Source organism: Anomaloglossus baeobatrachus, chromosome 5 (genome assembly GCF_048569485.1).
Source record: "Anomaloglossus baeobatrachus isolate aAnoBae1 chromosome 5, aAnoBae1.hap1, whole genome shotgun sequence".
NCBI lineage: Eukaryota > Metazoa > Chordata > Amphibia > Anura > Aromobatidae > Anomaloglossus > Anomaloglossus baeobatrachus.
Window position 1 is genome coordinate 24707886 of NC_134357.1, and position 26657 is coordinate 24734542.

General features: G+C 49.7%; 1 protein-coding gene across 2 annotated transcripts in view; it reads right to left on the bottom strand.

Moving 5' to 3' along the window:
- LOC142310704 (uncharacterized) overlaps window positions 1–26657 on the bottom strand; it is a 66221-nt gene that overhangs the window by 22514 nt on the left and 17050 nt on the right. The window contains exons 5-11 of one of the 2 annotated variants that reach the window (XM_075348300.1): window positions 12005–12110; window positions 9446–9564; window positions 9277–9360; window positions 5711–5797; window positions 2607–2695; window positions 1618–1825; window positions 1383–1508 (exon numbers count right to left, since the gene is read on the bottom strand). In XM_075348300.1, the coding sequence (XP_075204415.1) occupies window positions 1383–1508; window positions 1618–1825; window positions 2607–2695; window positions 5711–5797; window positions 9277–9360; window positions 9446–9564; window positions 12005–12110 (819 nt within the window). The remainder of the gene's footprint in view (window positions 1–1382; window positions 1509–1617; window positions 1826–2606; window positions 2696–5710; window positions 5798–9276; window positions 9361–9445; window positions 9565–12004; window positions 12111–26657) is intronic. The other variant, XM_075348301.1, reaches the window with a different exon arrangement.

Genomic DNA, 26657 nt, shown 5'->3' on the forward strand with positions numbered 1-26657 from the left:
TACATAGGGGCAGTATTATAGTAGTTATATTCTTGTACATAGGGGCAGTATTATAGTAGTTATATTCTTGTACATAGCAGCAGTATTATAGTAGTTATATTCTTGTACATAGGGGCAATATTATAGTAGTTATATTCTTGTACATAGGGGGCAGTATTATAGTAGTTATATTCTTGTACATAGGAGCAGTATTATAGCAGTTATATCCTTGTACATAGGGGGCAGTATTATAGTAGTTATATTCTTGTATATAGGAGCAGTATTATAGTAGTTATATTCTTGTACATAAGAGCAGTATTATAGTAGTTATATTCTTGTACATAGGGGCAGTATTATAGTAGTTATATTCTTGTACATAGGAGCAGTATTATAGTAGTTATATTCTTGTACATATGGGCAGTATTATAGTAGTTATATTCTTGTACATAGGGGCAGTATTATAGTAGTTATATTCTTGTACATAGGGGGCAATATTATAGAAGTTATATTCTTGTACATAGGGGGCAGTATTATAGTAGTTATATTCTTGTACATAGGGGGCAATATTATAATAGTTATATTCTTGTACATAGGGGGCAGTATTATAGTGGTTATATTCTTGTACATACAGGCAGTATTATAGTAGTTATATTCTTGTACATAGGAGCAGTATTATAGTACTTATATTCTTGTACATAGGGGCAGTATTATAGTAGTTATATTCTTGTATATAGGGGGCAATATTATAGTAGTTATATTCTTGTACATAGGGGGCAGTATTATAGTAGTTATATTCTTGTATATAGGGGGCAATATTATAGTAGTTATATTTTTGTACATAGGGGCAGTATTATAGTAGTTATATTCTTGTACATAGGAGCAGTATTATAGCAGTTATATTCTTGTACATAGGGGTAGTATTATAGTAGTTATAGTCTTATACATAGGAGCAGTATTATAGTAGTTATATTCTTATACATAGGAGCAGTATTGTAGTAGTTATATTCTTGTACATAGGAGCAGTATTATAGCAGTTATATCCTTGTACATAGGGGGCAGTATTATAGTAGTTATACTCTTGTATATAGGAACAGTATTATAGTAGTTATATTCTTATACATAAGAGCAATATTATAGTAGTTATATTCTTATACATAAGAGCAGTATTATAGTAGTTCTATTCTTATACATAGGAGCAGTATTATAGTAATTATAATATTATTGTATATAGGGGCAGAGTTATAGTAAAAATACTACTCAGTAATCATTGTAAGCTTACTTTATCATTGATAATACTATGGAAATGTTCTTTAAAAGGCAATAAAAGGACTATGTAAAGTTACCCGGGGTATCTAGGCCACTATGTAGAATACTGTGAAGTGGAGACATATAGCGGCACTTACTGTTCAGGTATCCGTGTCCTTGGTCAATGTTAAAGCCGCTGGTGATGAGCAGATTGTCAGGTGTAACAGTTAGTGCGTCAACAAATCCAGAGCTGGAGTTGTGATTGGACAGTCGGGTGAGATGGTCTGTAAAAGATAAATGTGGATGAACTTAGGGACAGTACAAGGTGCTGGAGGTGTATGTAAATGCTCACGAGAGGGAAGATGTCACTGCCTCTGTATGTGTCAGTCTGACCTTTTCTCCAGTTGACGGCTTTGATGGACGACCCCTGTGTCGCCACGTAAATCTGGTCTGTTGTGGCACAAAGACTGTACAACCCCTTCAAAGAAAGTGCCAGCGAGTCACAGGAGTGCTGGAGGCTCAGAGCTCCGGAGGAAGGCACGACTCTCCAGACCTTCAAGAAACCGTCTGATGATCCGGAGTACAGCAACCCCGAATGGAACTGTATGGAAACACTTATCTTATTTTCCATGCCATATATAACCTCTTTTATAGACAAAGGGCTCCTATACTGTTACTCACAATAGGGAACCCTAGATTATCCCTGTCCTCCGGATTACCCCTGATGGTGGAGACGCCAGAGTCCCGTGCCTTATTAAAGCTAATCTGTTACCCCCAGAAAATGAATGGGCAGGAGCGTGATGGAAATACAGATGAGACAGACAGGGATAAAAGAAACTCCGTCCCATTGAATAAACAGTAAATGGGAAAAGCAAGAGAGGTAATGGACAACAAGGGTTAACACACGACAATAATATCACAAGCCTGGATAAATCCACCTCTCCAGGCCAGTATAGTCAATCTATAGCTGGCATCATAAGAACAGTGCAGCCTGCATAAAAAGGAGGAGAGCGAACGTGACTGGCTGTCTCATAGCATGTGACCAAGGACACTAACAAGCAGTCAGGCAAAATTAACTCTTACTAGCCTGCTCATGAACCGCAGTTCTGTGAGTTGTCGCCAAGTCACCCTGCACTGATCACAGACATCAGGGAAGTTAGCCGGAAGAGTGCAAGAATGTGAAGATTCCCCACATCCTGACGCCGCCATGACAGTTGGCGATACCTGCAAAAACCTCCTAGTTATGATCACTGCTGGACGGAGAAACCAGGTTGCGGTGTAATGATGGTGCTGTGTTCGGAGGTGGCGGTTTTCTGTACTGTAACTTGCAGCAGGTTGTGCGCCGCCGCTCCGGACTCTTCCCCACCATCCCCCCCCATTACCTGCAATGCTGACACCCTCTCATCGTGCGCCCTCTCGGATCGGAGGTTTTCTTGCGTCTCCAGATCCCAAACGTCGATCTTTCCACCATCTGAAATATAACAAAATAAAGTAACATTACTGTGCAAAATCCGTTTCATCACTGATGGGGATGAAGAAATTGTTTGGGCATTTTTTTTGCAAATAATCAAAACTTCTGCAACTTTCTAAACTTCTTCATTTTTTCAAATTCTCATCAATTTACACGGGGATCGGTCGGGCGGATAGTCAGATTCTGGATGCAAACAATGAAGGTTTCCATTCACTGACAGCAAGGAGATATTTTGAAACACCCCACAGATAAGCTGTTATCAGGTCCTGCGGCAGTGGCTAGATATACACAGAATAGCGCCATGTACTGCAACTCAATTTTCATTCACGTCAATGGGATCTGAGCTGCAGTACCAAAAACGGCCACTAAACAGTGTACGGATCTGTGCTTTTCTGGCTCTGACCAACTGACCAATGGGAGACCTGGGTGTCAGAGTTAATATTTATGGCCGATCTTTCGGATAGACCACGGATATACAAAGACCTAGACAACCCCTTTAATCAGGGGTGCAGACCGGTGGGCATGGGGGGGGGTTCACAGACCACTGATGGGAATGACAACTGAAGAAAATGCCAGAATTTTAGTGTAAACTGACCCAAAAACAGATACAAAGGAGAAGATAGATGAGTAATAGATTGATAAGCCGGTCAGAATCTACAGAAAGCTGGGTGACAACCCCTATAACGACCTGTCAGAAGGGATCATCACCCAGGACTGGATCCCTGTGTAAGAGAAAATAAAGGGAGGAATATAACAAAAGCCGGAGCACAAGAGGAGCCCGGGGATTTAATCTTTCTAGGTCATGTCTTTATTTTCGGGGGAAGACATGCTCTTTAGGAAGGAATTTAGAGGTTAGTCATAAAGTATTAATACCGCCAAACACAGAAACAGCAGAATATAATGTCTGACAATCAAAAGAGGACGACGCAAGGACATCTTTTTAAAGGGGCACCGTGCTTTGTATAATCCTTAAAGGTCTCTAGAAGAGTCTTTTGATAAGTGTCCTCTCACTGCTGACCCCCTTATCTCTCACTGCTGACCCTCTTTTGTGTTGCCATTTTGGAGACCCCTACCTCTTATAATTTTCTGGGTGAGGGTGTCGGATCAGGACTTGTTTTTTGTGTGTCAAGCTGTAACACAGCCAGCACCTGTAGTGTTCTACGCCGGCTGTATAACACAGCCAAAACCCGCAGTGTACGGTGTTGTTTGTATAACGCGGCCAGCATCCGCAGTGTACTGTGCCGGCTGTATAACGCAGCCAGCATCCGCAGTGTACTGTGCCGGCTGTATAACGCAGCCAGCATCCGCAGTGTATTGTTCTGGCTGTATAACACAGCCAGTACCTGCAGTTTACTGTGTCGGCTGTATAACTCAGCCAAAACCCGCAGTGAGCGGTGTTGTTTGTATAACGCAGCCAGCATCCGCAGTGTACTATGCTGGCTGTATAACGCAGCCAGCAACCGCAGTGTACGGTGTCGGCTGTATAACACAGCCAGTACCTGCAGTTTACTGTGTCAGCTGTATAACGCAGCCAGCTTCTGCAGTGTACTGTGCCGGCTGTATAACGCAGCCAGCAACTGCAGTGTACAGTGCCGGCTGTATAAGCTAGCCAGTACCTGCCTTTTACTGTGTCGGCTGTATAACACAGCCAGCACCCGCTGTGTACAGTGCCGGCTGTATAACACAGCCAGCAACCGCAGTGTACGGTGCCAGCTGGATAACATAGCCAGTACCCGCTGTGTACAGTGCTGGCTGTATAACACAGATACTACCAGCTGTGTGTTTTGCATATTTTCCCAGGGGGCCTTGTTCTAGAATCACTGCATTGAGAAACACGTGATGGTGTCTCCGTGAGGCTGGATGTTGATCTCCCTAAGGTCAATCATCCTTGCTTATGTAGTCTTTTACTAGGCATTGCTCCCACTAGCCAGTTTCCTACTCCACACTGATGAGGGGCAAATACCCCGAAACAGCTGTCTGTGGATGGATACCATGTTTTGGCATAGGCGACTTCCTTGACTGGAGACTGCCCTTCCCGTGGTTGTTCCTTCCCGGTGAAAGACCTGGCTAGTTTCCTGCCAGCGTTGAGACATGTGATGGTGTTTCCGCGGCAGTCCTGTTTTGCATTTTTTTAGCAGTGTATGGTGTCAGCTGAATAACACAGCTAGCATCACAGTGTACGGTGGCAGCTGTATAACACAGCCAGTACCCGCAGTTTACTGTGTCGGCTGTATAACACAGCCAGCAGCCGCTGTGTACAATGCCAGCTGTATAACACAGCCAGCACCCACAGTGTACGGTGGCGGCTGTATAACGCAGCCAGCACCTGCAGTGTACAGTGCCAGGTGTATAACGCAGCCAGCACCCACAGTGTACGGTGCCAGCTGTATGACATAGCCAGCACCCGCATTGTATGGTGCCAGCTGTATAACACAGCCAGCACCTGCAGTGTATGGTGACGGCTCAGATCCATACAAGCACACAAGTACTGGGAATGTCAGGAAGGGGTTAATGTGAACACTCGGAAATGTCGCAGGTGTTGTCGAAAAACGTAACAATACTTCCCCGTGTTCTGCGGGAGGCAGCGATGCAGAAACAAAAGGATAATGAAGAAGGATAATTGAGTCGTTGTGAACTCCTTATTTAATTGCAGAGCAGATAGGAATGAGTAAGAGGCGGCTTTCTATAGAAAGCGTGCGGACGTTCCCCCTTCCAGTCCGCTCCTTTAAGGACAATTTTTACGTGAAGTGTTAATAAAGTAAAGCTCCCTAAACAGAAAAGTCAAAAAATCCTTAAATCACCACCTCTGAGAAAGGGGAGGAAAGTCCAGTATTTTTTTTTATTTTTTATGATCTGTTGGTAAAATGCTGCACATGACGTTGTACAGTAAATCTTCAGATATGGAGTCATTGAGGGTTTTTCGGGGACACAAATAATGAGACACCGGCACTAAGTGAAAGGATAAGACCCCGGTAAGGAGCGTCCAGCCCGGGACCAGCGACCGGAGACACTCACCTGAGCCAGAAATCAGCAGCTTTGTATCTGGTATATGAGTGATGGCCGACACTGCCGAGAAGGTGTATATACTGAGGAGAGGCTGACCTGCGAGGAAAGCAGACAACGGTCACCCAAAGCACACGGACATCGCCGCAATACCATATCTGCTGGATGTGACCTCCATATGCACTGCGTCCTATTGCAAGATTGTCCGGATTTAAGAAGAAAAATCTACAATCTTCCAGGAACAGCGCCACTCCTGACCGTAGGTTGTGCCTGGTACTGCAGCTTAACCTCATTCCTTTGAATGCCGCAACCCCAGACACCGCCACAGAGAAGAATGGAGCTGTATATGGAAAAAGGCCGACACTTTTATATAATCCTGGACATCCCCTCCCTGGAGCAAGAAGAGCCCATTCTGAGGGTCCGCAGGCATCAATGCAGGACACAATAATGCTTCACCAAGATGGGATGTAAGCCCTCTCCTAATGGTTCATGTACCATGATCACAGGAGATCCCAGCAGATCCCAGGACACCCCACGAAGCTCTCCTTCATAGAAAGGGGCAGCATATTACGGATATTCACCGCAGGTGCCGGTGTTTAGAACAGACTCCTACTGCTGCTGAAAAACACTTAAATGGCGCCGTCACTTTCTGACAGCAGCATTTAAGGGGTGCAATTCTGCTGTCATGCCATTTTGGGCCCCTCACCCCGTCCACACCCTTGTGGGCTACCACAGCAGATGATAGGGCATGCTGGAGGCTCGCATGGCTGCCATCCCGGTACTACTGTAAAACTCAGCCTCAGTCTTCACAGGAGACAGTCATTGTACACACACACTGAAATACTGCACAATTACAGTATATAGGACGATCGATCGATCGCAGGTGGAAATCCCTTTGGGTGACTAAAAGGTAAAGAAGCATAAAAATGTAAAAAAAATAAATGTATGTGTAATAGGGTTATCAAACATGGTGTAATGTGAAACTGACTCAGCTGCCCTTAGCAACCAATCAGATTCCACTTTTCATTCTTCACAGACTCTTTGGAAAATGAAAGGTGGAATCTGATTGGTTGCTAAGGGCAGCTGAGTCAGTTTCACTTTACACCATGTTTGATAACCCTATTACACATACTGTCCACCTACTTTTGGACCACCCTATAATATATATATATATACACAGTGATACATCGTTTTTCCTCGTTAATCCATCCAAAAACAATCGGTGACATCCAAAAGCGATGAAAATCGAAGCACTTATTTCCACAGGAATCAATGTAAATCCAATTACCGTATTTTTTAAGACACACACCAAATTTAAAAAACACAAAAACCTGAGCTGAAACAATGTTCAGTAAACATGCAACATTAAGCATGTGAATTGCAGCCTTAAGACTAGAAAAAACCAAGGAGAAAAATTGTATGAAAAATACCCTGAATATAAATAAATAAATTGCAAGTGCTTAATAACAGGGTACTTAGTGTATACATTTTTGCAAAAAGGTAAAAAGCTGTCTCACCTCGTCACGGTGTACCCATCTGAGACAGTCCCTAACCTACTGAAGTTAAAAACATTATCAATACCTGACTTGTGTCATGTCAGAACTCCAATATGGATGGTGGCAAGTGGTTAGCTGTGTCCCAGATAAAATACACAGCAAAGTGAGACGCAATCAGCTGTTCAGTCTCAGTATTTTTTTTTAACTTCAGTAGGTTAGGGACTGTCTCAGATGGGTACACCGTGACGAGGTGAGACAGCTTTTTACCTTTTTGCAAAAATGTATACACTAAGTACCCTGTTATTAAGCACTTGCAATTTATTTATTTATATTCAGGGTATTTTTCATACAATTTTTCTCCTTGGTTTTTTCTACACACCAAATTTAGTCCAAAAAAATGGGGTCCGTCTAATAATCCGGTGGTGGGGAGCTGGCGGGAGCGTTGTCACAGGATGCAGAGGTGGTGGTGGAGCAGGTCGATACTGCAGACAGTGCAACGGGTGTCCCAGACGCTGTCCGAGAAACTGTCGGCGATGGGTGCATCAAAGAAATGTAATGACAAGTGGAGATCTCATCTGCGCACGCACCACCTCCAAGCGTCATTTTCCTAAAGTCCGCTGCTAGGAGATCAATGGGCCGGAGGCAGCGTGTGCGCAGATGAGATCTTGACGCACAGCCGCCGCAGCACAGCAGCTTGCAGCCCCAGCAGAACAGCAGCCAGCAGCACAGCAACCGCAGCCCCAGCAGCACAGCACCAGCACAGCCGCCGCAGCACACAGCCCCAGCAGAACAGCAGCCCGCATCCCCAGCAGCACAGCAACCGTAGCCCCAGCAGCACAGCACCAGCACAGCCGCCGCAGCACAGCAGCAGCACGCAGCCACAGCAATCCGCAGCCCCAAACACAGCACCCGAAGCCACAGCAGCACAGAAGCCCGCAGCCGCAGAAGCACAGCAGCCCCAGCAGCACAGCACACGCAGTCCCAGCAGCACAACAACCGCAGCCCCAGCAGCACAGCACCAGCACAGCCGCCGCAGCACACCAGCATGCAGCCACAGCAGCACAGCACCCGAAGACACAGCAGCACAGCAGCTCGCAGCCACAGAAGCACAGCAGCCCCAGCAGCACAGCACCCGCAGCTCCAGCAGCCCGCAGCCACAGCAGCCACAGCACCCGTAGCCCCAGAACAGCCGCTGCAACACATTGCTCGAAAAATTGCCCCTGCCTCTTGCTACCCCTCGCCACCACCACCCAGTAAGCTACATTCGGATTATAAGACGCACCCCTCATTTTCCTCTCAAATTTTTGGGAGGAAAACTGCGTCTTATAATCCAAGAAAATACGGTAATTCTTTTTATACCCTCCGAAATCCATACCAAAAACACATTTTATAGAGAATAAAGATAATGTTTAATACTAAAAACTGTAAGAAAATTAATATAAAATTAATTTAAAAGACCAATGTAAAGAATAATTACACTTTATCTTACATTTTGAAACTGGTGCGACGGGTGATACGCACAGAGCAGGAGAGTGCGTGGGTCACCCTTTGTTGCGGCAAAATTAGCAGCGTGGTCACGTGGGAATGGGCCGACGAAAACCAATGAAATCCAAGTCAAATTTTCAGCAGAAAAAAATTGTCGAAAACCGACATAAACAAAAACCGAAGTATCACTGTGTGTATATCCACACACACATATAATATTAAATCACCCCCAAAATAATACAAAAATAAATAAATATTGTATTCAGTATCCCTCAATTCATAAAAGTCCGAAATATCAAACTATGAAATGATTTAAACCGAATAGTAAATGCTATAAAGCTTAAAAAAAAAAAAGTGCTGACTCTCGGAAGTGAAGGAGGAATAAAGCAAATCCACTAAAACGGAAAGTCAGCTATGAACATTGGATGGAATTTTTCTTGCTTGTCTTTTTTTTTTTTAAGGTCCAGATCTCGGCACTCAGCGTCTTCTTTGACATACCACAAAAAAAAAAAAAAAACAAAAAAAAACCAAACCACCTGCCTCTTCAGCCGGATGAGAGCGCTCACATGTACAGTGAGGTCAGGATGGCAGCTTTACCTGTGCGCAGGCTCCATACTTTGATGCTGCTGTCGGATGATCCGCTGCAGACAAAATGTTCTCCGGGGGGTAGAAGATCTGAGTCTAAAAGTAAAAAAAAAAATGAAAAATGAATGACTTTTTCTGTCCAGTTGCCCGGTCCCATCCACTTACCTAGGGGGTCACTTACGAATTTTGGTTTCATCCACGTAGACCAAAACCAGGCAGGTGACCGCTCCAGTGTGGCCACATAGCGTCCGGACCTCCGACCGGGATCGCATGTCCCACACACGTACGGAGGTGTCCCAGCTATGCCAAGATGGAGGGATGGAAAAAAGAAAAGAAAAATGGAGGCAAGGGAGAAAAGTGGTATCAGCTGACATGGGGGAAAGGCGGCTTTCTATCACTGAACCAGTCACGAGTGTATAATACAGGGGATACTACAGAGCGCCCATCCCATTTCCCAACATGTGACGTATATGTGTGTCACCTGCCGAGTCCAGGGTATAAAGCGGTCTCAGGAGCAGAGCCCGCTCCATACAGGCATCATGGTCACCACAGGTTGGACTTCATAAGATATGCAAAATATTGTGTTATACGAGGAGCTGATGATAAGTCTTTATCCAGAGAGAAACAAGATAGGATGATGAAACTTTCCATTTATTCCACACACTCTCCTCTGATGACAACATGCTTCTTACATCAGTATTCCAAGTTCTGTAAGCCTAGCAAAAAGAAGGATTTTGGTTGTGCCTCAAACCAGGCATCCGTAGCAGCCATGGCATCAGAAATGGTGTGAAATTTGGTACCTTGAGGTGTTTCTTCAGGTTTGGAGACAGATGATAGTCGGAGGGAGCTAGATCTGGTGACTAAGGTGGGTGGTCACCAGCTGGAAGCCCAGCTCTGCCAGTTTTGCCGTGTTCGCTTGAGTAGTTTGAGCGGTGGCGTGTTGCAGGAACAAGATTCCTTTGGACAGCTTGCCGCACCTTTTGGCCTTCAGAGCTGCCTTCAATTGGTCCAAAAGCTCACTGTAATACCTTGCATTGATGGTGGAACCCTTTTGAAGGTAATCCACTAGCAGCACGCCCTCCTTATCCAAGAACACAGGCGCCATCACCTTAGTGCCTGATTTTTGCCCCCTGCTCCTCCATTCTTTTGACTGCTCCTTGTTTTCAGGGTGATACAAATAAATCCAGGTCTCATCCATAGTGACCAGTCGCTCCAGGAAGTTCTTATCAGTCCGGAAACGCTGATGAATGGACCGGGAAGTTTTCACTCGCTGCTTCTCTGATCTGTTGTCAAACATTTGGGGACTCACTTTGCAGATCGATTCCTCATGTTCAAATGTTCATGGATAAATGACACAAACACGTTCACGGGAAATCCCCATGATGTCTGCTATTGGTTTAGCTGAAATTGGTGGATTCTCCAGTATGAGGTGGTGCGCAGCATCGACGATCTCCGGAACAACAACCACTCTCGGGCGTCCAGGACGTTCCTCATCATTGGGGCTGAAATGGCCCGTTTTAAAATTGGCAACCCAGATCTTAACTGTGGAAGATGAAGGGCATTGATCCCCCAATGTCTGCGACATATCACCAGGAATATCCTACGTGGATTTTCCTTGCAGAAACAAGAATTTTACCCCTCCTCTGCTCTCAGTTGCTGTGAATATCGCATTAGACTCCGACATGTTGTTTTCCCGTGTGCGTAGAACACTGCTGCCATAAGCAACAATCACAAAATGTTGAAAACCTATATTAGAGACATAAGGCTTTCATGTGATGTAACATTCGTTACCATAGAAACAAAAAAAGACCACAAAGCCAAAGACTTATCAGCAGCCGCTCGTATAATACAAGATGCACATCCACTTGTGAATTAAGAAAAATAAGCTAAATTTAATTGAAGGAAAAAAAAAAAAAAGTTTGAATGACCCGCCTATTCCTAATCTGAAAATATAAAGTCACTTTTACCTGTAGAATAAATAGACCAGAATTAAAGGGTTTTTCGTTTTTAGAAAACACCATTCCCTTTGTGCAGCTTGTTTACAAACAAAAACAAACTGTGCTTTACTCACCCTGCCCAGGTCTAATGCTGGGTCTCAGCCGCTGTCTATTATTGTCTGCAGTCCTGACTTCACGTCAGCAGCGCTGAGGCCAAGAGTTGAGCTCGGTAGCTCTTAGCAGGCGGACATTGGCAGAGCCGCCGAGTTCAGTGATCGGCTGCAGCGCTGCTAACGTGATGAAAGTGCAGCAGACAATAACAGAGACTGGGAGCGGTGGTGGAGACTCAGAGATGGACCAGGGGAGAGTGAGTAAAGCTCAGTTTGTTTGTTTTTAAAAGCAGAAATTACAGCTGGGGGACAGGGAATAACCCCTTTAATGCTTTATGGTCACTGCACCTCCTTCCAAAAAAACAAATATTGAGCAACCCCAAAATAGTATCAATAAAATCTATTCCTTTAAAGTGACTTGTGCCATTCACAACTACAACTGCCCTCACACGTCTCTGTGGATGGCAAAATAAAAAAGCTATATAGGAAAAAGGTGAAAACTCCCTGCAGTGTTACTGCCACTAGGTGGCGATTTGTTTGCATTTTCCTATAGAAATCAATAGGAGCTATTTAAAGATCGCCACCTAGTGGCAGCGAAGGGATCCATAGCTTTCATGTGGTGAGGATGCTCCATGTCATTTCCTCTGCCGGTTTCTGCACCGTGGGATGAGGCCGGAGATCTGCGCGTCTCACCTCCCGGAGATCACGTATGTGTCATGTATGAGGACGCTCGTCACTAGATCACTGTGTCCTTCCAAGCTGTGAATCAAGAACTGTGAGTTCTGCAGTGGATAATGATCTGGGGGCAAAAACGAGGCAGATGGAGGAAACGATAAAATCGTGAAAAATTTGGGTTAACACCGACAATGTGTCGGAGCGGAGGAGATGAAAGCAGAATACAAGGAAGGAGAGAAGGAAAGATGGAGGATGGAGAAAAATAAAGGCGAGTGTGAGAAGTAAACATAACAGAGATTTCCATTATTATTACATAACACAATAGCTATAATTATTAATATCTATAGTCTCATTTATACTCAGTGCAGCACAGGGTTAAGGTTTACAATTTACAGCTTTCTATTGAAAAATATTTACTTGGAAATGTCTTTAAGTTGATCTGTCACCAGATTGCACAATACAAACTGCACATATTACTAAAAAGATTTGTTAGACCTGATGAGACTGGTGTACTTACTATGAAAATCCATGTCAGAATTTCTTTTTAATACTCTATGTAAGTGTCTAATTATCTGCTAAAAGCTAAATCTAATGGTCACTGCTCCCGGCTGATTCTCCTGGATCTTTCTGCTGCATTCGACATTGTGGATCATCAGCTCCTCCTTACCATGCTCCGCTCTATCGGGCTCAAGGACTATTCTCTCCTGGTTCTCCTCCTCTGACCTCTGCTTCACTGCATCGTTTGCCGGCTCCTCTTCCTCTCCCCTTCCCCTTACTGTCAGGGTTTCTCAGGGTTCAGTCCTATGCTCCCTCTCCTTACTATGATAGTTCCTCAGGCTTTAGTCCTAGGCTCCCTCCTCTTACTGGGTTCCTCATGGTTCAGTCCTAGGCCCCCTCCACGGTTCCTCGGGGTTCAGTCCTAGTCTCCCTCCCCTTACTGTTGAGTTCCTCGGGGTTCAGTCATAGGCCCCCTCCATGAACTGTCAGGGTTCCTCCGGGTTCAGTCCTAGGCCCCCTCCTCTCTTATTGTTGGGGTTCCTCAGGGTTCAGTCCTAGGCTCCCTTCTCTTACTATCAGGGTTCCTCAGGGTTCAGTCCCAGGCCCCCTCCATGAACTGTCGGGGTTCCTCAGGGTTCAGTCCTAGGCTCCCTTCTCTTACTATTAGGGTTCCTCAGGGTTCAGTCCCAGGCCCCCTCCATGAACTGTCAGGGTTCCTCCGGGTTCAGTCCTAGGCCCCCTCCTCTCTTATTGTTGGGGTTCCTCAGGGTTCAGTCCTAGGCTCCCTTCTCTTACTATCAGGGTTCCTCAGGGTTCAGTCCCAGGCCCCCTCCATGAACTGTCAGGGTTCCTCAGGGTTCAGTCCTAGGCCCCCTCCTCTTACTGTTGCGGTTCTTCAGGGTTCAGTCCTAGTCTCCCTCCTCTTATTGTTGGGGTTCATCCAGGTTCAGTCCTAGGCCCCCCTTCCCTGCCTGTTGCGGGTTTCCTAGGGTTCAGTACTAGGCCCCCTGTGAGGTAAATCCGGAGATATGACGATAAATCATGATATTCAAGTATGTCAGGAAGCCCTCTCCTGGTGTCACCCCCCTTTCCTTCACACAACTGGTTTAGCAACAAATCCCATGGCCATGTCCTGTGATATGGAAATTAGGTGGCTTTAGGACAATGGACACAGGATGACTCCCTGCCGTCACCCTGTAGTAGGAGCTGCTAGCTAGTTAGCAAGGCTTGGAAGTAGCCAGACAGAACGACTCCAGTAAAAAATGGTTCATATCTCGCAAGCCATATCTCCGATAAATATGGCAACCATAAAAATGGTGTTTGCGCAGGCGGACGATGCTGGCACACCTTTTTTATGGAAGGGGGAGCTTGGGAAATACCCCAGGCGTGATATCAGCCATATGGGAACTCGTAGACAGGTCATGAGTCCCCTCGTTCTGTAGCTAAATTCATAACTGTCACAATGAGAGCATTGGCGTCCGCCTACGACGCTCCCAGGCAAAGTTATGGCCCATATTCCATGTTGTGAATTTGTCCATAACTCCAGCCAGGGGTGGAGCAGTGCTCCCTGTGAGGTCACTAAGGTAGGAGGGGACCTGGATTTGCCCAGGTTGATAACCCTACTTCGGCCATTTTCCAGTGTTCTTCTGCTCGGGGGCCTGGTTGGGAAAGACCTGTGAGGGAGTTCCTGGAAACCTGGTCTACAGCGCCCCCCTGTGGCCAGACACACAAGGTAACTGATGTAATTGTATACCTGTTTGTAACCCATGCTTTATCTGTAACTGTACTCTGACCTATGTATATTCTGTAGATCTCCTATTGTATATATTGTAGTTTCTAGTGTGCTTTAGGCTGATTAAATTATATAATTAATCTTGGGCTGTTCTGTTATCTCGATCTTGAATCCCACGTCTGTGTGTTCGGCTAATAGTTACCGTGAAGCGGTTGGTGGCAGCGAATTGTGCCAAGGATTATTGTGGGGAGGCCAGTGAGATTCGGGGAGATTTTATATATTCCGCCCGCGGAGGTCGGGGGAATATATACCTTACTCTCACCGGGGACCCTTCAATAATCGGCATAAGTAGTATAGCGGCCTCCTTGCTTATTGTCGGGCAATTCCATAATTGGCCTGACTATAAGAGGGGCGCTAGAGAGCGCGTCATGTGCTCTGTCTGTCAGTCGGGAGGTATAAAGGAGGGGTGACCCCCACTTGTTACCCCCCGATTGTGACGTACTGGTAGCCAGCGCGGGGGATTTCTGAGTGACCCCCCCGGTGGTTTGTGACATATTGGTGGCAAGCGGTGGGATCGAGATAATAGTGTGTGTGAGTGTGAGACCCATACTCCCAGACACTAAAGACTGCCTGCAGCAGCTGTGGCTGCTGGGGTCTTCAGACTAGCTCAACACTAGAGTGTCAGAGTGCAGATACTGTAAGGTGTGTGGAGGCATCAGGTGTCAGTTCTGTGTCAGTGACCAAAAGTCTGCAAGAATGGCTGAGAGCACCAGGAGCAAAGCCAAAGGAATGGCCGATGCTAAGGCCAGAGACGATGAGGAGGTTGTCCACGAGTCCTCCAGGAGCTCGACGCCAGAAAACAGCTCTGCAGAGGACATTGCACAACCGGGCACTGCTGGACAAGATGAGGAGCAGCTCGCCCAAGGGTCCTCAACGAGCCAGATGCCAGCCCTCCGCTCTGCAATGGACAGTGAATCACCAGGCTCCGCAGCGGGCCGCAGATCACCACGTGCCATTCCACCGAGCCTGGGAGGCTCGGATAGCCTTCTTCAAATGGCTATGGCCCTACGCCAGGCTGGAGACCGGGAGGGCTACAAGGAACTCATGGCCGAGCGTGAGCGGCAAGCAGCGCGTGAAGAGCGCCAGGCAGAGCGTAACTACCAGCTGCAGCTAGCTCAGCTCCGGCCCTCATCAGCCACCCGTGACCTTCCAGACACCAAACTTCCAAAGGTCCGTGTTGAGGACTTCCCAGTGCTGGAGAAGGATGGAGACTTGGACTCTTTCTTGACTGCTTTTGAACGGACTTGCTTGCAGCATCATCTGAACAAGGACCAGTGGGCCAAATACCTGACCCCCCGTTTAAGGGGTAAGGCCCTGGATATCCTTGGGGACTTGCCTGCTGAGGCGGATCAGGGCTACGACACCATCAAGCGGGCCCTGATCCAACAGTACAACCTCACCCCGGAGTCCTACCGCAAGAAGTTCCGGACGCTGCAGAAGGGACCAAAGGACTCCTGGGCTGACCACCGGCGGGCACTTGCCCGAGCTGCCGACCACTGGACCCAAGGCCTGCAGCTTTCCACCGGACCGGAGATCCTGGACTTGTTCATCACGGAGCAACTCTTGTGGAACTGCCCTGAGGATCTCCGCCAGTTCATCCGAGACCAGAAGCCAAAGGGATCCACGGCTACAGCTGCCCTGGCAGATGACTACACCAACAATCGGGCTCCTGAAGCCAGGAGAGCAGCCACCAGCAGCACCTGGAGAGGGGGTAAGATGAACTCTGCGACTGCCCCACCTGCCCCTAGACTGCAGGGGGTGTCCCCCTCAACTCCCCTCTCCAGGCCCGTGGCAGAACCAAGACGGTGCCACCAGTGCAACCTACCTGGACACTTCAAGGCCATGTGCCCTCAGCGTCCCAAGGCCCCGGCTCCGTCCCCGTCCCAAGGGCCGCCCAAGGTGTATTGTGTGGGTGGGGGTGGTGGTAGGTCCCTGGACAGCTTCCAACCTGTCACCGTCGGCCAGTCTGTGACCATAGGACTGCGAGACAGCGCCTCGGAGGTGACTCTGGTGCGGCCTGAGATGGTGTCCCCCCAAGACTTGATCCCTGGAAAAACCCTCGCTGTCTCCGGGATTGGAGGCATTGACCCGGCGCTGCCTGTTGCTGACATTTATGTGGACTGGGGCGCAGGGTGAGGGGTGAGGGAGGTGGGGGTAACTGATCGGATCCCTGCAAACGTGCTACTTGGGACAGATTTGGGGCAAATAACCTCCCAGTTTGGCCCCGCCCCAAAGGCTGAACCTTCAGCCAGTGCTGACGTGCCTCCGGACAATGTTAATGTGTTATCTATGAATGATGTAAGGGAGGAGGGAGTGAACTCTGATATTTCTGCTTGCACAGACACCATAGACACACACGCAGCTGCAGCTGTGACAGGGGAGGGGGTCAGAGAAAGGTGTGACAATGCCTCTACAAGTAACCAGCCTGTGAGCTGGGATCTGCTGCCCTCTGCAGGGATAAGCAGAGAGCAGGGTGCTGCAGGGGGAGGACCAGTGTGTGGGGTGGGGGCTACCACAGCAAATGTGGGGTCCCCAGAGATTTCACAGCGGGGTTCTGTTGCTGCAGGAGGGGAACAGGCAGGTGAGATTGGGGCCGGTCCAGGAGCGGAAGTGCTCCCAGGTAAGATCTCGGTGCATGGTTCCCCCACAACCGGGGTGTCAGGAAGCCAGGTAGGTCTGCCTGAACCGGCGACTTGGTCAGGAACGGAGGAGGAGCAGGCACGACCCACGGTCGCAGCGGCTGTGGCCGCTGTCACCCGCAGTGGGAGTGCTGGAAGCCAAGGGGCCTCCCGGAGGTCCGATAGCTCTTCCCCTTCTGACCAAGTGGCAGCCGAGTCAGGTGGAGGCCAGGACACAGGTCCCGGGGTACTGACTGAAGATGTGACAGTCTCGTCGATTCTGGCCACATCTAGTCAGGAGTTTCAGGCAGCGTTAGAAGCTGACGACAGCCTGAAAGCTCTAAAGGAGCAGGCGGCACAGCCTCCCTCGGACTCGGACCCGGAGCGAGTGGTCTGGGACCAAGGACGGCTGTACCGGGCCACGGTCCAGCAGGGTTCACCGGAGGCGTGGCCCAGGGACCGACAGTTGGTGGTACCCTATCCGTTCCGGACGGAGTTGTTGCGGATCGCACATGAGATTCCGATGGCCGGACACCTAGGGATCGCTAAGACCAAGGCCAGGTTAAACCAGCATTTCTACTGGCCAAAAATGGGGGCCGATGTGGCTGCCTACTGCCGTTCGTGTGAAACCTGTCAGAGAGTGGGGAAGGCGGGGCCACGCCCCAAAGCCCCACTGGTATCTCTGCCAATCATCGATGAGCCTTTCAGGAGGGTGGCTGTGGATCTGGTCGGCCCGCTGGCCATCCCCAGCAGCTCCGGGAAACGCTTCATACTGACGGTAGTGGACTATGCCACCCGGTACCCAGAAGCAGTGGCCTTGTCGTCCATTCGGGCTGACAAGGTGGCCACCGCATTGCTGGAGATTTTCTCCCGAGTGGGTTTTCCCCAGGAAATGCTCACTGACCGGGGGACCCAATTCATGTCCCAGCTGATGGAGGCCCTCTGTAAGCAAGTCCAGGTGCGACATCTGGTGGCCAGCCCGTACCATCCACAGACTAATGGCCTGTGCGAGCGGTTCAATGGCACCTTAAAGCAGATGCTTAAGATGTTGGTCGACTCCCATGGGCGTGACTGGGAGCGGTATCTCCCACACCTGTTATTTGCTTACCGGGAGGTTCCACAGGCCTCAACAGGATTCTCACCGTTTGAGCTCCTGTACGGGCGACGTGTGCGGGGCCCCCTGGCTCTGGTGAAAGAGGCTTGGGAAGGGGATTTGGCCACCCCTGGAGTGTCGGTTATCGAGTATGTCATGCGCTTCCGGGACAAAATGCAGGCCTTGACGCAACTGGTACACGACAATATGGCTCAAGCCCAGGCTGATCAGAAGCGTTGGTACGACCAGAACGCTTGTGAGAGGACCTACCAAGTGGGTCAAGAGGTGTGGGTACTGGTCCCCGTACCACAGGACAAGCTTCAGGCAGCCTGGGAAGGCCCATACCTCGTGTACCAGCAGCTCAACCCTGTGACGTACCTGGTCACCCTGGACCCTGCCCGTGGAAGGCGGAAGCCCTTCCATGTGAACATGATGAAGGCACATCATGAGCGGGAGGCATGTGCGCTCCCCGTGTGCAACCTGCCCGAGGAGGGAGAAGCGGAAACCCTCTTGGATATGCTAGCCCAGGTTAGGGCAGGCGGATCCATTGAGGATGTGGAGATTGGCCACCAGCTCTTGGAGGACCAACGGTCCCAGCTGTGGGCCACCCTACACCCCTTCCGGGGGTTGTTTACCAACCAGCCCGGAAGGACTGACTTGGCTGTCCATCACGTGGACACTGGGGATCATCCCCCGATCCGGCGTTCAGCATATCGGGTCTCCCTGGAGGTGCAGCAACACATGCGCCAGGAGATTGACGAGATGCTGGAGCTGGGGGTGATCCAGGCATCCAACAGCGCTTGGGCCTCGCCTGTAGTCCTCGTCCCTAAGAAGGACCGAACCACTCGGTTCTGCGTGGACTACAGGGGGCTCAATGCTGTCACGGTCGCCGATGCGTACCCAATGCCACGCATCGATGACCTGCTCGATCAGTTGGCCGGGGCTCAGTACTTGACCATCAAGCCGGGAAAGTGTCAGCTGGCCATGAGCGAGGTCCAGTACCTCGGTCACCGGGTAGGTGGGAGAACACTGAAGCCCGAGCCTGAGAAAGTGGAGGCCATCGCATCCTGGCCCACCCCCAGGACCAAGAAGCAGGTGATGTCCTTCTTGGGGACCGCTGGGTACTATAGGAGGTTTGTTCCATGCTATAGTAGCCTGGCAAAGCCCTTGACGGACCTCACCAAGAAGAAGCTGCCCTCTGCAGTCGATTGGACAATGGACTGCGAGACAGCCTTCCGGGCCCTAAAGGACGCCCTGTCCAGCCCGCCCGTGCTACAGGCAGCCGACTTCACGCGGCCGTTTGTAGTACAGACCGACGCCAGTGACTTCGGCCTCGGTGCGGTGCTCAGCCAGGTGGACTCTGCGAGCCAAGAGCACCCAGTCTTGTACCTGAGCAGGAAGCTGTTACCAAGGGAAGTTGCCTATTCCACGATGGAGAAGGAGTGCCTGGCCATAGTGTGGGCCCTGCAGCGTCTGCAACCCTATCTATACGGGCGCCACTTCATCGTGGAGACGGACCACAATCCCCTCAGCTGGTTGCACACCGTCTCTGGGACGAATGGGCGATTGTTGCGATGGAGCCTTGCGCTCCAGCAATACAACTTCACCATTCGCCACAAAAGGGGCCGTGACCACGGTAACGCAGAGGGGCTGTCCCGACAAGGAGAGGTCGCGGACGGGCGCACGGGGGAACACCGGAGTGTGCTGCCCCCTAGCGCCCTCAAAAGGGGGGAGGTGTGAGGTAAATCCGGAGATATGACGATAAATCATGATATTCAAGTATGTCAGGAAGCCCTCTCCTGGTGTCACCCCCCTTTCCTTCACACAACTGGTTTAGCAACAAATCCCATGGCCATGTCCTGTGATATGGAAATTAGGTGGCTTTAGGACAATGGACACAGGATGACTCCCTGCCGTCACCCTGTAACAAGAGTTGTATCTCATTAGCAAGGCTTGGAAGTAGCCAGACAGAACGACTCCAGTAAAAAATGGTTCATATCTCGCAAGCCATATCTCCGATAAATATGGCAACCATAAAAATGGTGTTTGCGCAGGCGGACGATGCTGGCACACCTTTTTTATGGAAGGGGGAGCTTGGGAAATACCCCAGGCGTGATATCAGCCATATGGGAACTCGTAGACAGGTCATGAGTCCCCTCGTTCTGTAGCTAAATTCATAACTGTCACAATGAGAGCATTGGCGTCCGCCTACGACGCTCCCAGGCAAAGTTATGGCCCATATTCCATGTTGTGAATTTGTCCATAACTCCAGCCAGGGGTGGAGCAGTGCTCCCTGTGAGGTCACTAAGGTAGGAGGGGACCTGGATTTGCCCAGGTTGATAACCCTACTTCGGCCATTTTCCAGTGTTCTTCTGCTCGGGGGCCTGGTTGGGAAAGACCTGTGAGGGAGTTCCTGGAAACCTGGTCTACAGCGCCCCCCTGTGGCCAGACGCACAAGGTAACTGATTGAATTGCATACCTGTTTGTAAACCATGCTTTATCTGTAACTGTACTCTGACATATGTATATTCTGTAGATTCCCTATTGTATATATTGTAGTTTCTAGTGTGCTTTAGGCTGATTAAATTATATAATTAATCTTGAGCTGTTCTGTTATCTCGATCTTGAATCCCACGTCTGTGTGTTCGGCTAATAGTTACCGTGAAGCGGTTGGTGGCAGCGAATTGTGCCAAGGATTATTGTGGGGAGGCCAGTGAGATTCGGGGAGATTTTATATATTCCGCCCGCGGAGGTCGGGGGAATATATACCTTACTCTCACCGGGGACCCTTCAATAATCGGCATAAGTAGTATAGCGGCCTCCTTGCTTATTGTCGGGCAATTCCATAATTGGCCTGACTAGAAGAGGGGCGCTAGAGAGCGCGTCACGTGCTCTGTCTGTCAGTCGGGAGGTATAAAGGAGGGGTGACCCCCACTTGTTACCCCCCGATTGTGACGTACTGGTAGCCAGCGCGGGGGATTTCTGAGTGACCCCCCCGGTGGTTTGTGACACCCCCTCTTACTGTTGCGGTTCTTCAGGGTTCAGTCCTAGGCCACCTCTCCATACTGTCAGGGTACCTCAGGGTTCAATCCTAGGCCCCCTCCCCTTACTGTTGGGGGTTTCTCAAGGTTCAGTCCTAGGCCCCCTCCTCTTATTGTCAGGGTTCTTTATGGTTCAGTCCTAGGTCCTATCCCTTTACTGTTACGCTACCTCAGGGTTCAGTCCTAGACCCTCTCCTCTTACTGTCTGGGGTTCTTCAGGGTTCAATCCTAGCCCCCTCCCCTTACTGTCGGGGTTCCTCAAGGTTTGGTCCTTGGCTCCCTCTCCTTACTGTCAGGGTTCCTTAGGGTTGAGTCCTACGCCCCCTCCCCTGACTGTCGGGGGTCCTCAGGGTTTAGTACTAGGACCCCTCCTCTTCTCCGTATATACTGCATCTATTGGACAAACCATCAGTAGATTTGGTTTTCATCACCATCTCTTTGCTGATGACACCCAATTATACACATCATCTCCTGACATCACCCTTCATTACAACAAAATACTGGCTAGAACATCATGTCCTCCCCCTATTTGAAACTGAATCTATCACACACTGAACGCCTTCTCACACTGACCTTCCTAATCAAAAATTGCCATTACCTTGGGGGATTCCACCATAACTCCGCAGCAGCACACTCGCTGACTTGGGGTCACATTTAACACTGAACTTTTTCTTTAGTCTCTATATCTGATCCCTCGCTCGCTCATATCACCTGCATCTTAAAAATACCTCCAGAATCCGACCTTTTCTCACCATGGAAACTACAAACACCCTCACCGTGGCCCTCATCCACTCCCGACTTGACTACTGTAACTCTCTATTAATTGGGCTCCCCCTCACAAGACCTTCTCCTCTACAGTCCATCCTTAATGCAGCAGCCAGGGTCACCTATCTGGCTAACCACTACTCGGATGCCTCTGCGCTGTGCCAGTCATTGCACTGGCTGCCCATATATCACAGGATCCAATTCAAACTGCTTGTTCTCACCCACAAAGCTCTCCACAGTGCGGCACCCCCTATACCCCTACATCTCTACCCTCATCTCGGTCTATCACCCTACCCATCCTCCCCACAGTGCTGCACCCCCTACATCTCCATCCTCCTCTCTGTCTATCACCACAAAGCTCTCCACAGTGCGGCACCCCCTACATCTCCACCCTCCTCTCTATCACCTACCCGTCCTCTCCACAGTGCAGCACCCCCTACATCTCCACCCTCATCTCTGTCTATCACCCTACCCATCCTCTCCACAGTGCGGCACCCCCTACATCTCCACCCTCCTCTCTGTCTATCACCCTACCCGTCCTCTCCACAGTGCTTCACCCCCTACATCTCCACCCTCATCTCTGTCTATCACCCTACCCGTCCTCTCCACAGTGCTGCACCCCCTACATCTCCACCCTCATCTCTGTCTATCACCCTACCCATCCTCTCCACAGTGCTGCACCCCCCTACATCTCCACCCTCATCTCTGTCTATCACCCTACCCGTCCTCTCCACAGTGCTGCACCCCCCTACATCTCCACCCTCATCTCTGTCTATCACCCTACCCATCCTCTCCACAGTGCGGCCCCCCCCTACATCTCCACCCTCATCTCTGTCTATCACCCTACCCGTCCTCTCCACAGTGCGGCACCCCCCTACATCTCCACCCTCATCTCTGTCTATCACCCTACCCATCCTCTCCACAGTGCGGCCCCCCCCTACATCTCCACCCTCATCTCTGTCTATCACCCTACCCGTCCTCTCCACAGTGCTGCACCCGCTACATCTCCACCCTCATCTCTGTCTATCACCCTACCCATCCTCTCCACAGTGCGGCACCCCCCCCCTACATCTCCACCCTCATCTCTGTCTATCACCCTACCCGTCCTCTCCACAGTGCGGCACCCCCCTGCATCTCCACCCTCATCTCTGTCTATCACCCTACCCATCCTCTCCACAGTGCGCCCCCCCCCTACATTTCCACCCTCATCTCTGTCTATCACCCTACCCATCTTCTCCACAGTGCTGCACCCCCTACACCCTACCTGTTCTCTACGCTCTGCAAACAACGTTTGACTAACATCCACACTAATCCGAACCTCCCACTCCTGGATTCAAGACTTCTCCCGAGCTGCACCAATCCTCTGGAATGCTCTACCCCAAGAAGCTAGAGCGAATCACAATTTACCCAGCTTCAGATGCTCCTGAAAAACACATCTTTTTAGTGCGGCCTATCACACTCCCTAGTCAATTTAAATTGACATAGTCCCTCCATGACTTCTCAAAACATAACTCCCCATCAAACTCCACCGCACCCAAAAGCATCTCAAAGTTTTGGCTGACTGATTCAGGCAGCCTTTATCTATCCCCCATTTTGTTGAGATGGCTGGATTGTCATTGGAAATAACCACTTGTACCCTGTCCCCGCACTTCATTGTAGATGTAAGCTCCCATGAGCAGGGTTGCCTTTTTTGCTCTAATTATTGTATTTTCTATAACTGTTACTTGTTTGTATATGAACCTCCTGAATTGTAAAGCGCTGCGGAATATGTTGGCACTATAGAAATAAAGATTATTATTATTACCTTTGAAAAGTCAAAAACTCTTAGGGGTACTTTGCACACTACGACATCGCAGGTGCGATGTCGGTGGGGTCAAATTGAAAGTGACGCACATCCGGCATCGCAGGCGACATCGTAGTGTGTAAAGCCTAGATGATACGATTACCGAGTACAAAAGCGTCGTAATCGTATCATCGGTGTAGCGTCGGCGTAATCCATAATTACGCTGACGCGATGGTCTGATGTTACGATGTTGTTCCTCGCTCCAGCAGCAGCGCACATCGCTGTGTGTGAAGCCGCAGGAGCTAGGAACATCTCCTACCGGCGTCACCGCGGCTCCCGTAGGATATGCGGAAGGAAGGAGGTCATCTCCGCCCCTCCGCTGCTATTGGCCGCCTGCAGTGTGACGTCGCAGTGACGCCGTACGACCTGCCCCCTTAATAAGGAGGCGGGTCGCCGGCCAGAGCGACGTCCCAGGACAGGTGAGTCCATGTGAAGCTGCCGTAGCGATAATGTTCGCTACGGCAGCTATCACAAGGATATCACAGCTGCGACGGGGGCGGGGACTATCGCGCTCGGCATCGCAGCATCGGCTTGCGATGTCGCAGCGTGCAAAGCCCGTCTTAGTGTTGCTCTTATTCATCCTCATCTGGAATGCTGCAATTCTCTACTGATCCGTCTCCCTCTAACCAAAATTTCAGTCCTGAATTCATCAGCTAGGCTCATATTTCTGTCCAGCTGCTCCACTGATGCCTCCACCCGGTGCCAGTCATTGCACTGGTTACCCATTCACTACAGAATACAGTGCAAACTTATCTCTCTCACCCACAAAACTCTCCACAGTTCTGCACCACCCTATTTCTCCCCCTCATCTCTGTCTGCCCTACCTGTGCTCTCCATTCTGCAACTTATCTCAGACTAACATCCTCAGTAGTCCAAACCTCAAACCTAGATCTCCAAGACTTCTCTTGTGCTGTGCCAGTTTTCTAGAATGCACTACCCCAGACAATACGAATAATACTTGGAGGCCAAGGTTTTCAGCGTGCTTTAACACTAGAACTACTGAGGTAGTGATTTTGACTACTTTGCACCATGTATTTCTATATAGGTGTCACGAGTCCAGTAGTTCTAGTGTTAAAAACACATCCCTTTAGACAGGCCCATCACCTCACCTCACTAACCTAACTCTCCCCTATTTCCACTTCCTAATTTTCCTCAGACTCTGCTCCCATTCTATTAATCTATCTTCAAATCCTCCATGCACCCAATAGCACATGGTAACTGCATGATGACTGCATCATGCAGCTTTATAACATGACCCCTATTTATTATAATGATGGCCGGACGGTAAATGACAAGCACTGTCTACCTATTGTGTCTTCTGTATTGCCTTAGCGCATCCACCTACCCTGACTGACAGCTCCTCAGTGTCCCTCCTTCCTGCTGCTGAATCTCTGCCAATCTAATCTGCTCGATAGCTCTTATATGTCCCTCCCTGCAACAGCTGAATCTACACAAGCCTAATCTAAGTGACAGTTCCTCAGTGTCCCTCCTCCCTGCTGAATCTCTGCCCACCTAGTCTCTGACAATTCCTCAGTGTCCCTCCTCCCTGCTGAATCTCTGCCCACCTAGTCTCTGACAGTTCCTCAGTGTCCCTCCTCCCTGCTGAATCTCTGCCCACCTAGTCTCTGACAGCTCCTCAGTGTCCCTCCTCCCTGCTGAATCTCTGCCCACCTAGTCTCTGACAGCTCCTCAGTGTCCCTCCTCCCTGCTGAATCTCTGCCCACCTAGTCTCTGACAGTTTCTCAGTGTCCCTCCTCCCTGCTGAATCTCTTCCCACCTAGTCTCTGACAGTTCCTCAGTGTCCCTCCTCCCTGCTGAATCTCTCCCCACCTAGTCTCTGACAGCTCCTTAGTGTCCCTCCTCCCTGCTGAATCTCTGCCCACCTAGTCTCTGACAATTCCTCAGTGTCCCTCCTCCCTGCTGAATCTCTGCCCACTTAGTCTCTGACAGTTCCTCAGTGTCCCTCCTCCCTGCTGAATCTCTGCCCACTTAGTCTCTGACAGTTCCTCAGTGTCCCTCCTCCCTGCTGAATCTCTGCCCACCTAGTCTCTGACAATTCCTCAGTGTCCCTCCTCCCTGCTGAATCTCTGCCCACCTAGTCTCCCACAGTTCCTCAGTGTCCCTCCTCCCTGCTGAATCTCTTCCCACCTAGTCTCTGACAGTTCCTCAGTGTCCCTCCTCCCTGCTGAATCTCTCCCCACCTAGTCTCTGACAGTTCCTCAGTGTCCCTCCTCCCTGCTGAATCTCTGCCCACTTAGTCTCTGACAGTTCCTCAGTGTCCCTCCTCCCTGCTGAATCTCTGCCCACCTAGTCTCTGACAGTTCCTCAGTGTCCCTCCTCCCTGCTGAATCTCTGCCCACCTAGTCTCTCACAGTTCCTCAGTGTCCCTCCTCCATGCTGAATCTCTGCTCACCTAGTCTCTGACAGTTCCTCAGTGTCCCTCCTCCCTGCTGAATCTCTGCCCACCTAGTCTCTCACAGTTCCTCAGTGTCCCTCCTCCCTGCTGAATCTCTGCCCACCTAGTCTCTCACAGTTCCTCAGTGTCCCTCCTCCCTGCTGAATCTCTGCCCACCTAGTCTCCCACAGTTCCTCAGTGTCGCTCCTCCCTGCTGAATCTCTGCCCACCTAGTCTCTCACAGTTCCTCAGTGTCCCTCCTCTCTGCTGAATCTCTGCCCACCTAGTCTCTCACAGTTCCTCAGTGTCCCTTCTCCCTGCTGAATCTCTGCCCACCTAGTCTCTGACAGTTCCTCAGTGTCCCTCCTCCCTGCTGCTCAATCTCCACCCACCTAACATGATAGACAGCTCTCCAGTGTGATTACTCTCTGCTCATCAATCTCTATGCACCTGGCCTGATTGACAGCTCCTCAGTGTCCCTCCTCTCTGCTGCTGCTTTGGAAAAACTGCAGCTGTCAGTCAGTCCCGATGGAAGGAGACCGAATGCACCTGAACTCACAAGTTCTCTCACTCTTTAGCTAGACATAAAATTCTTAAATGAGGATTATACAGCCATTCGAAGAGGG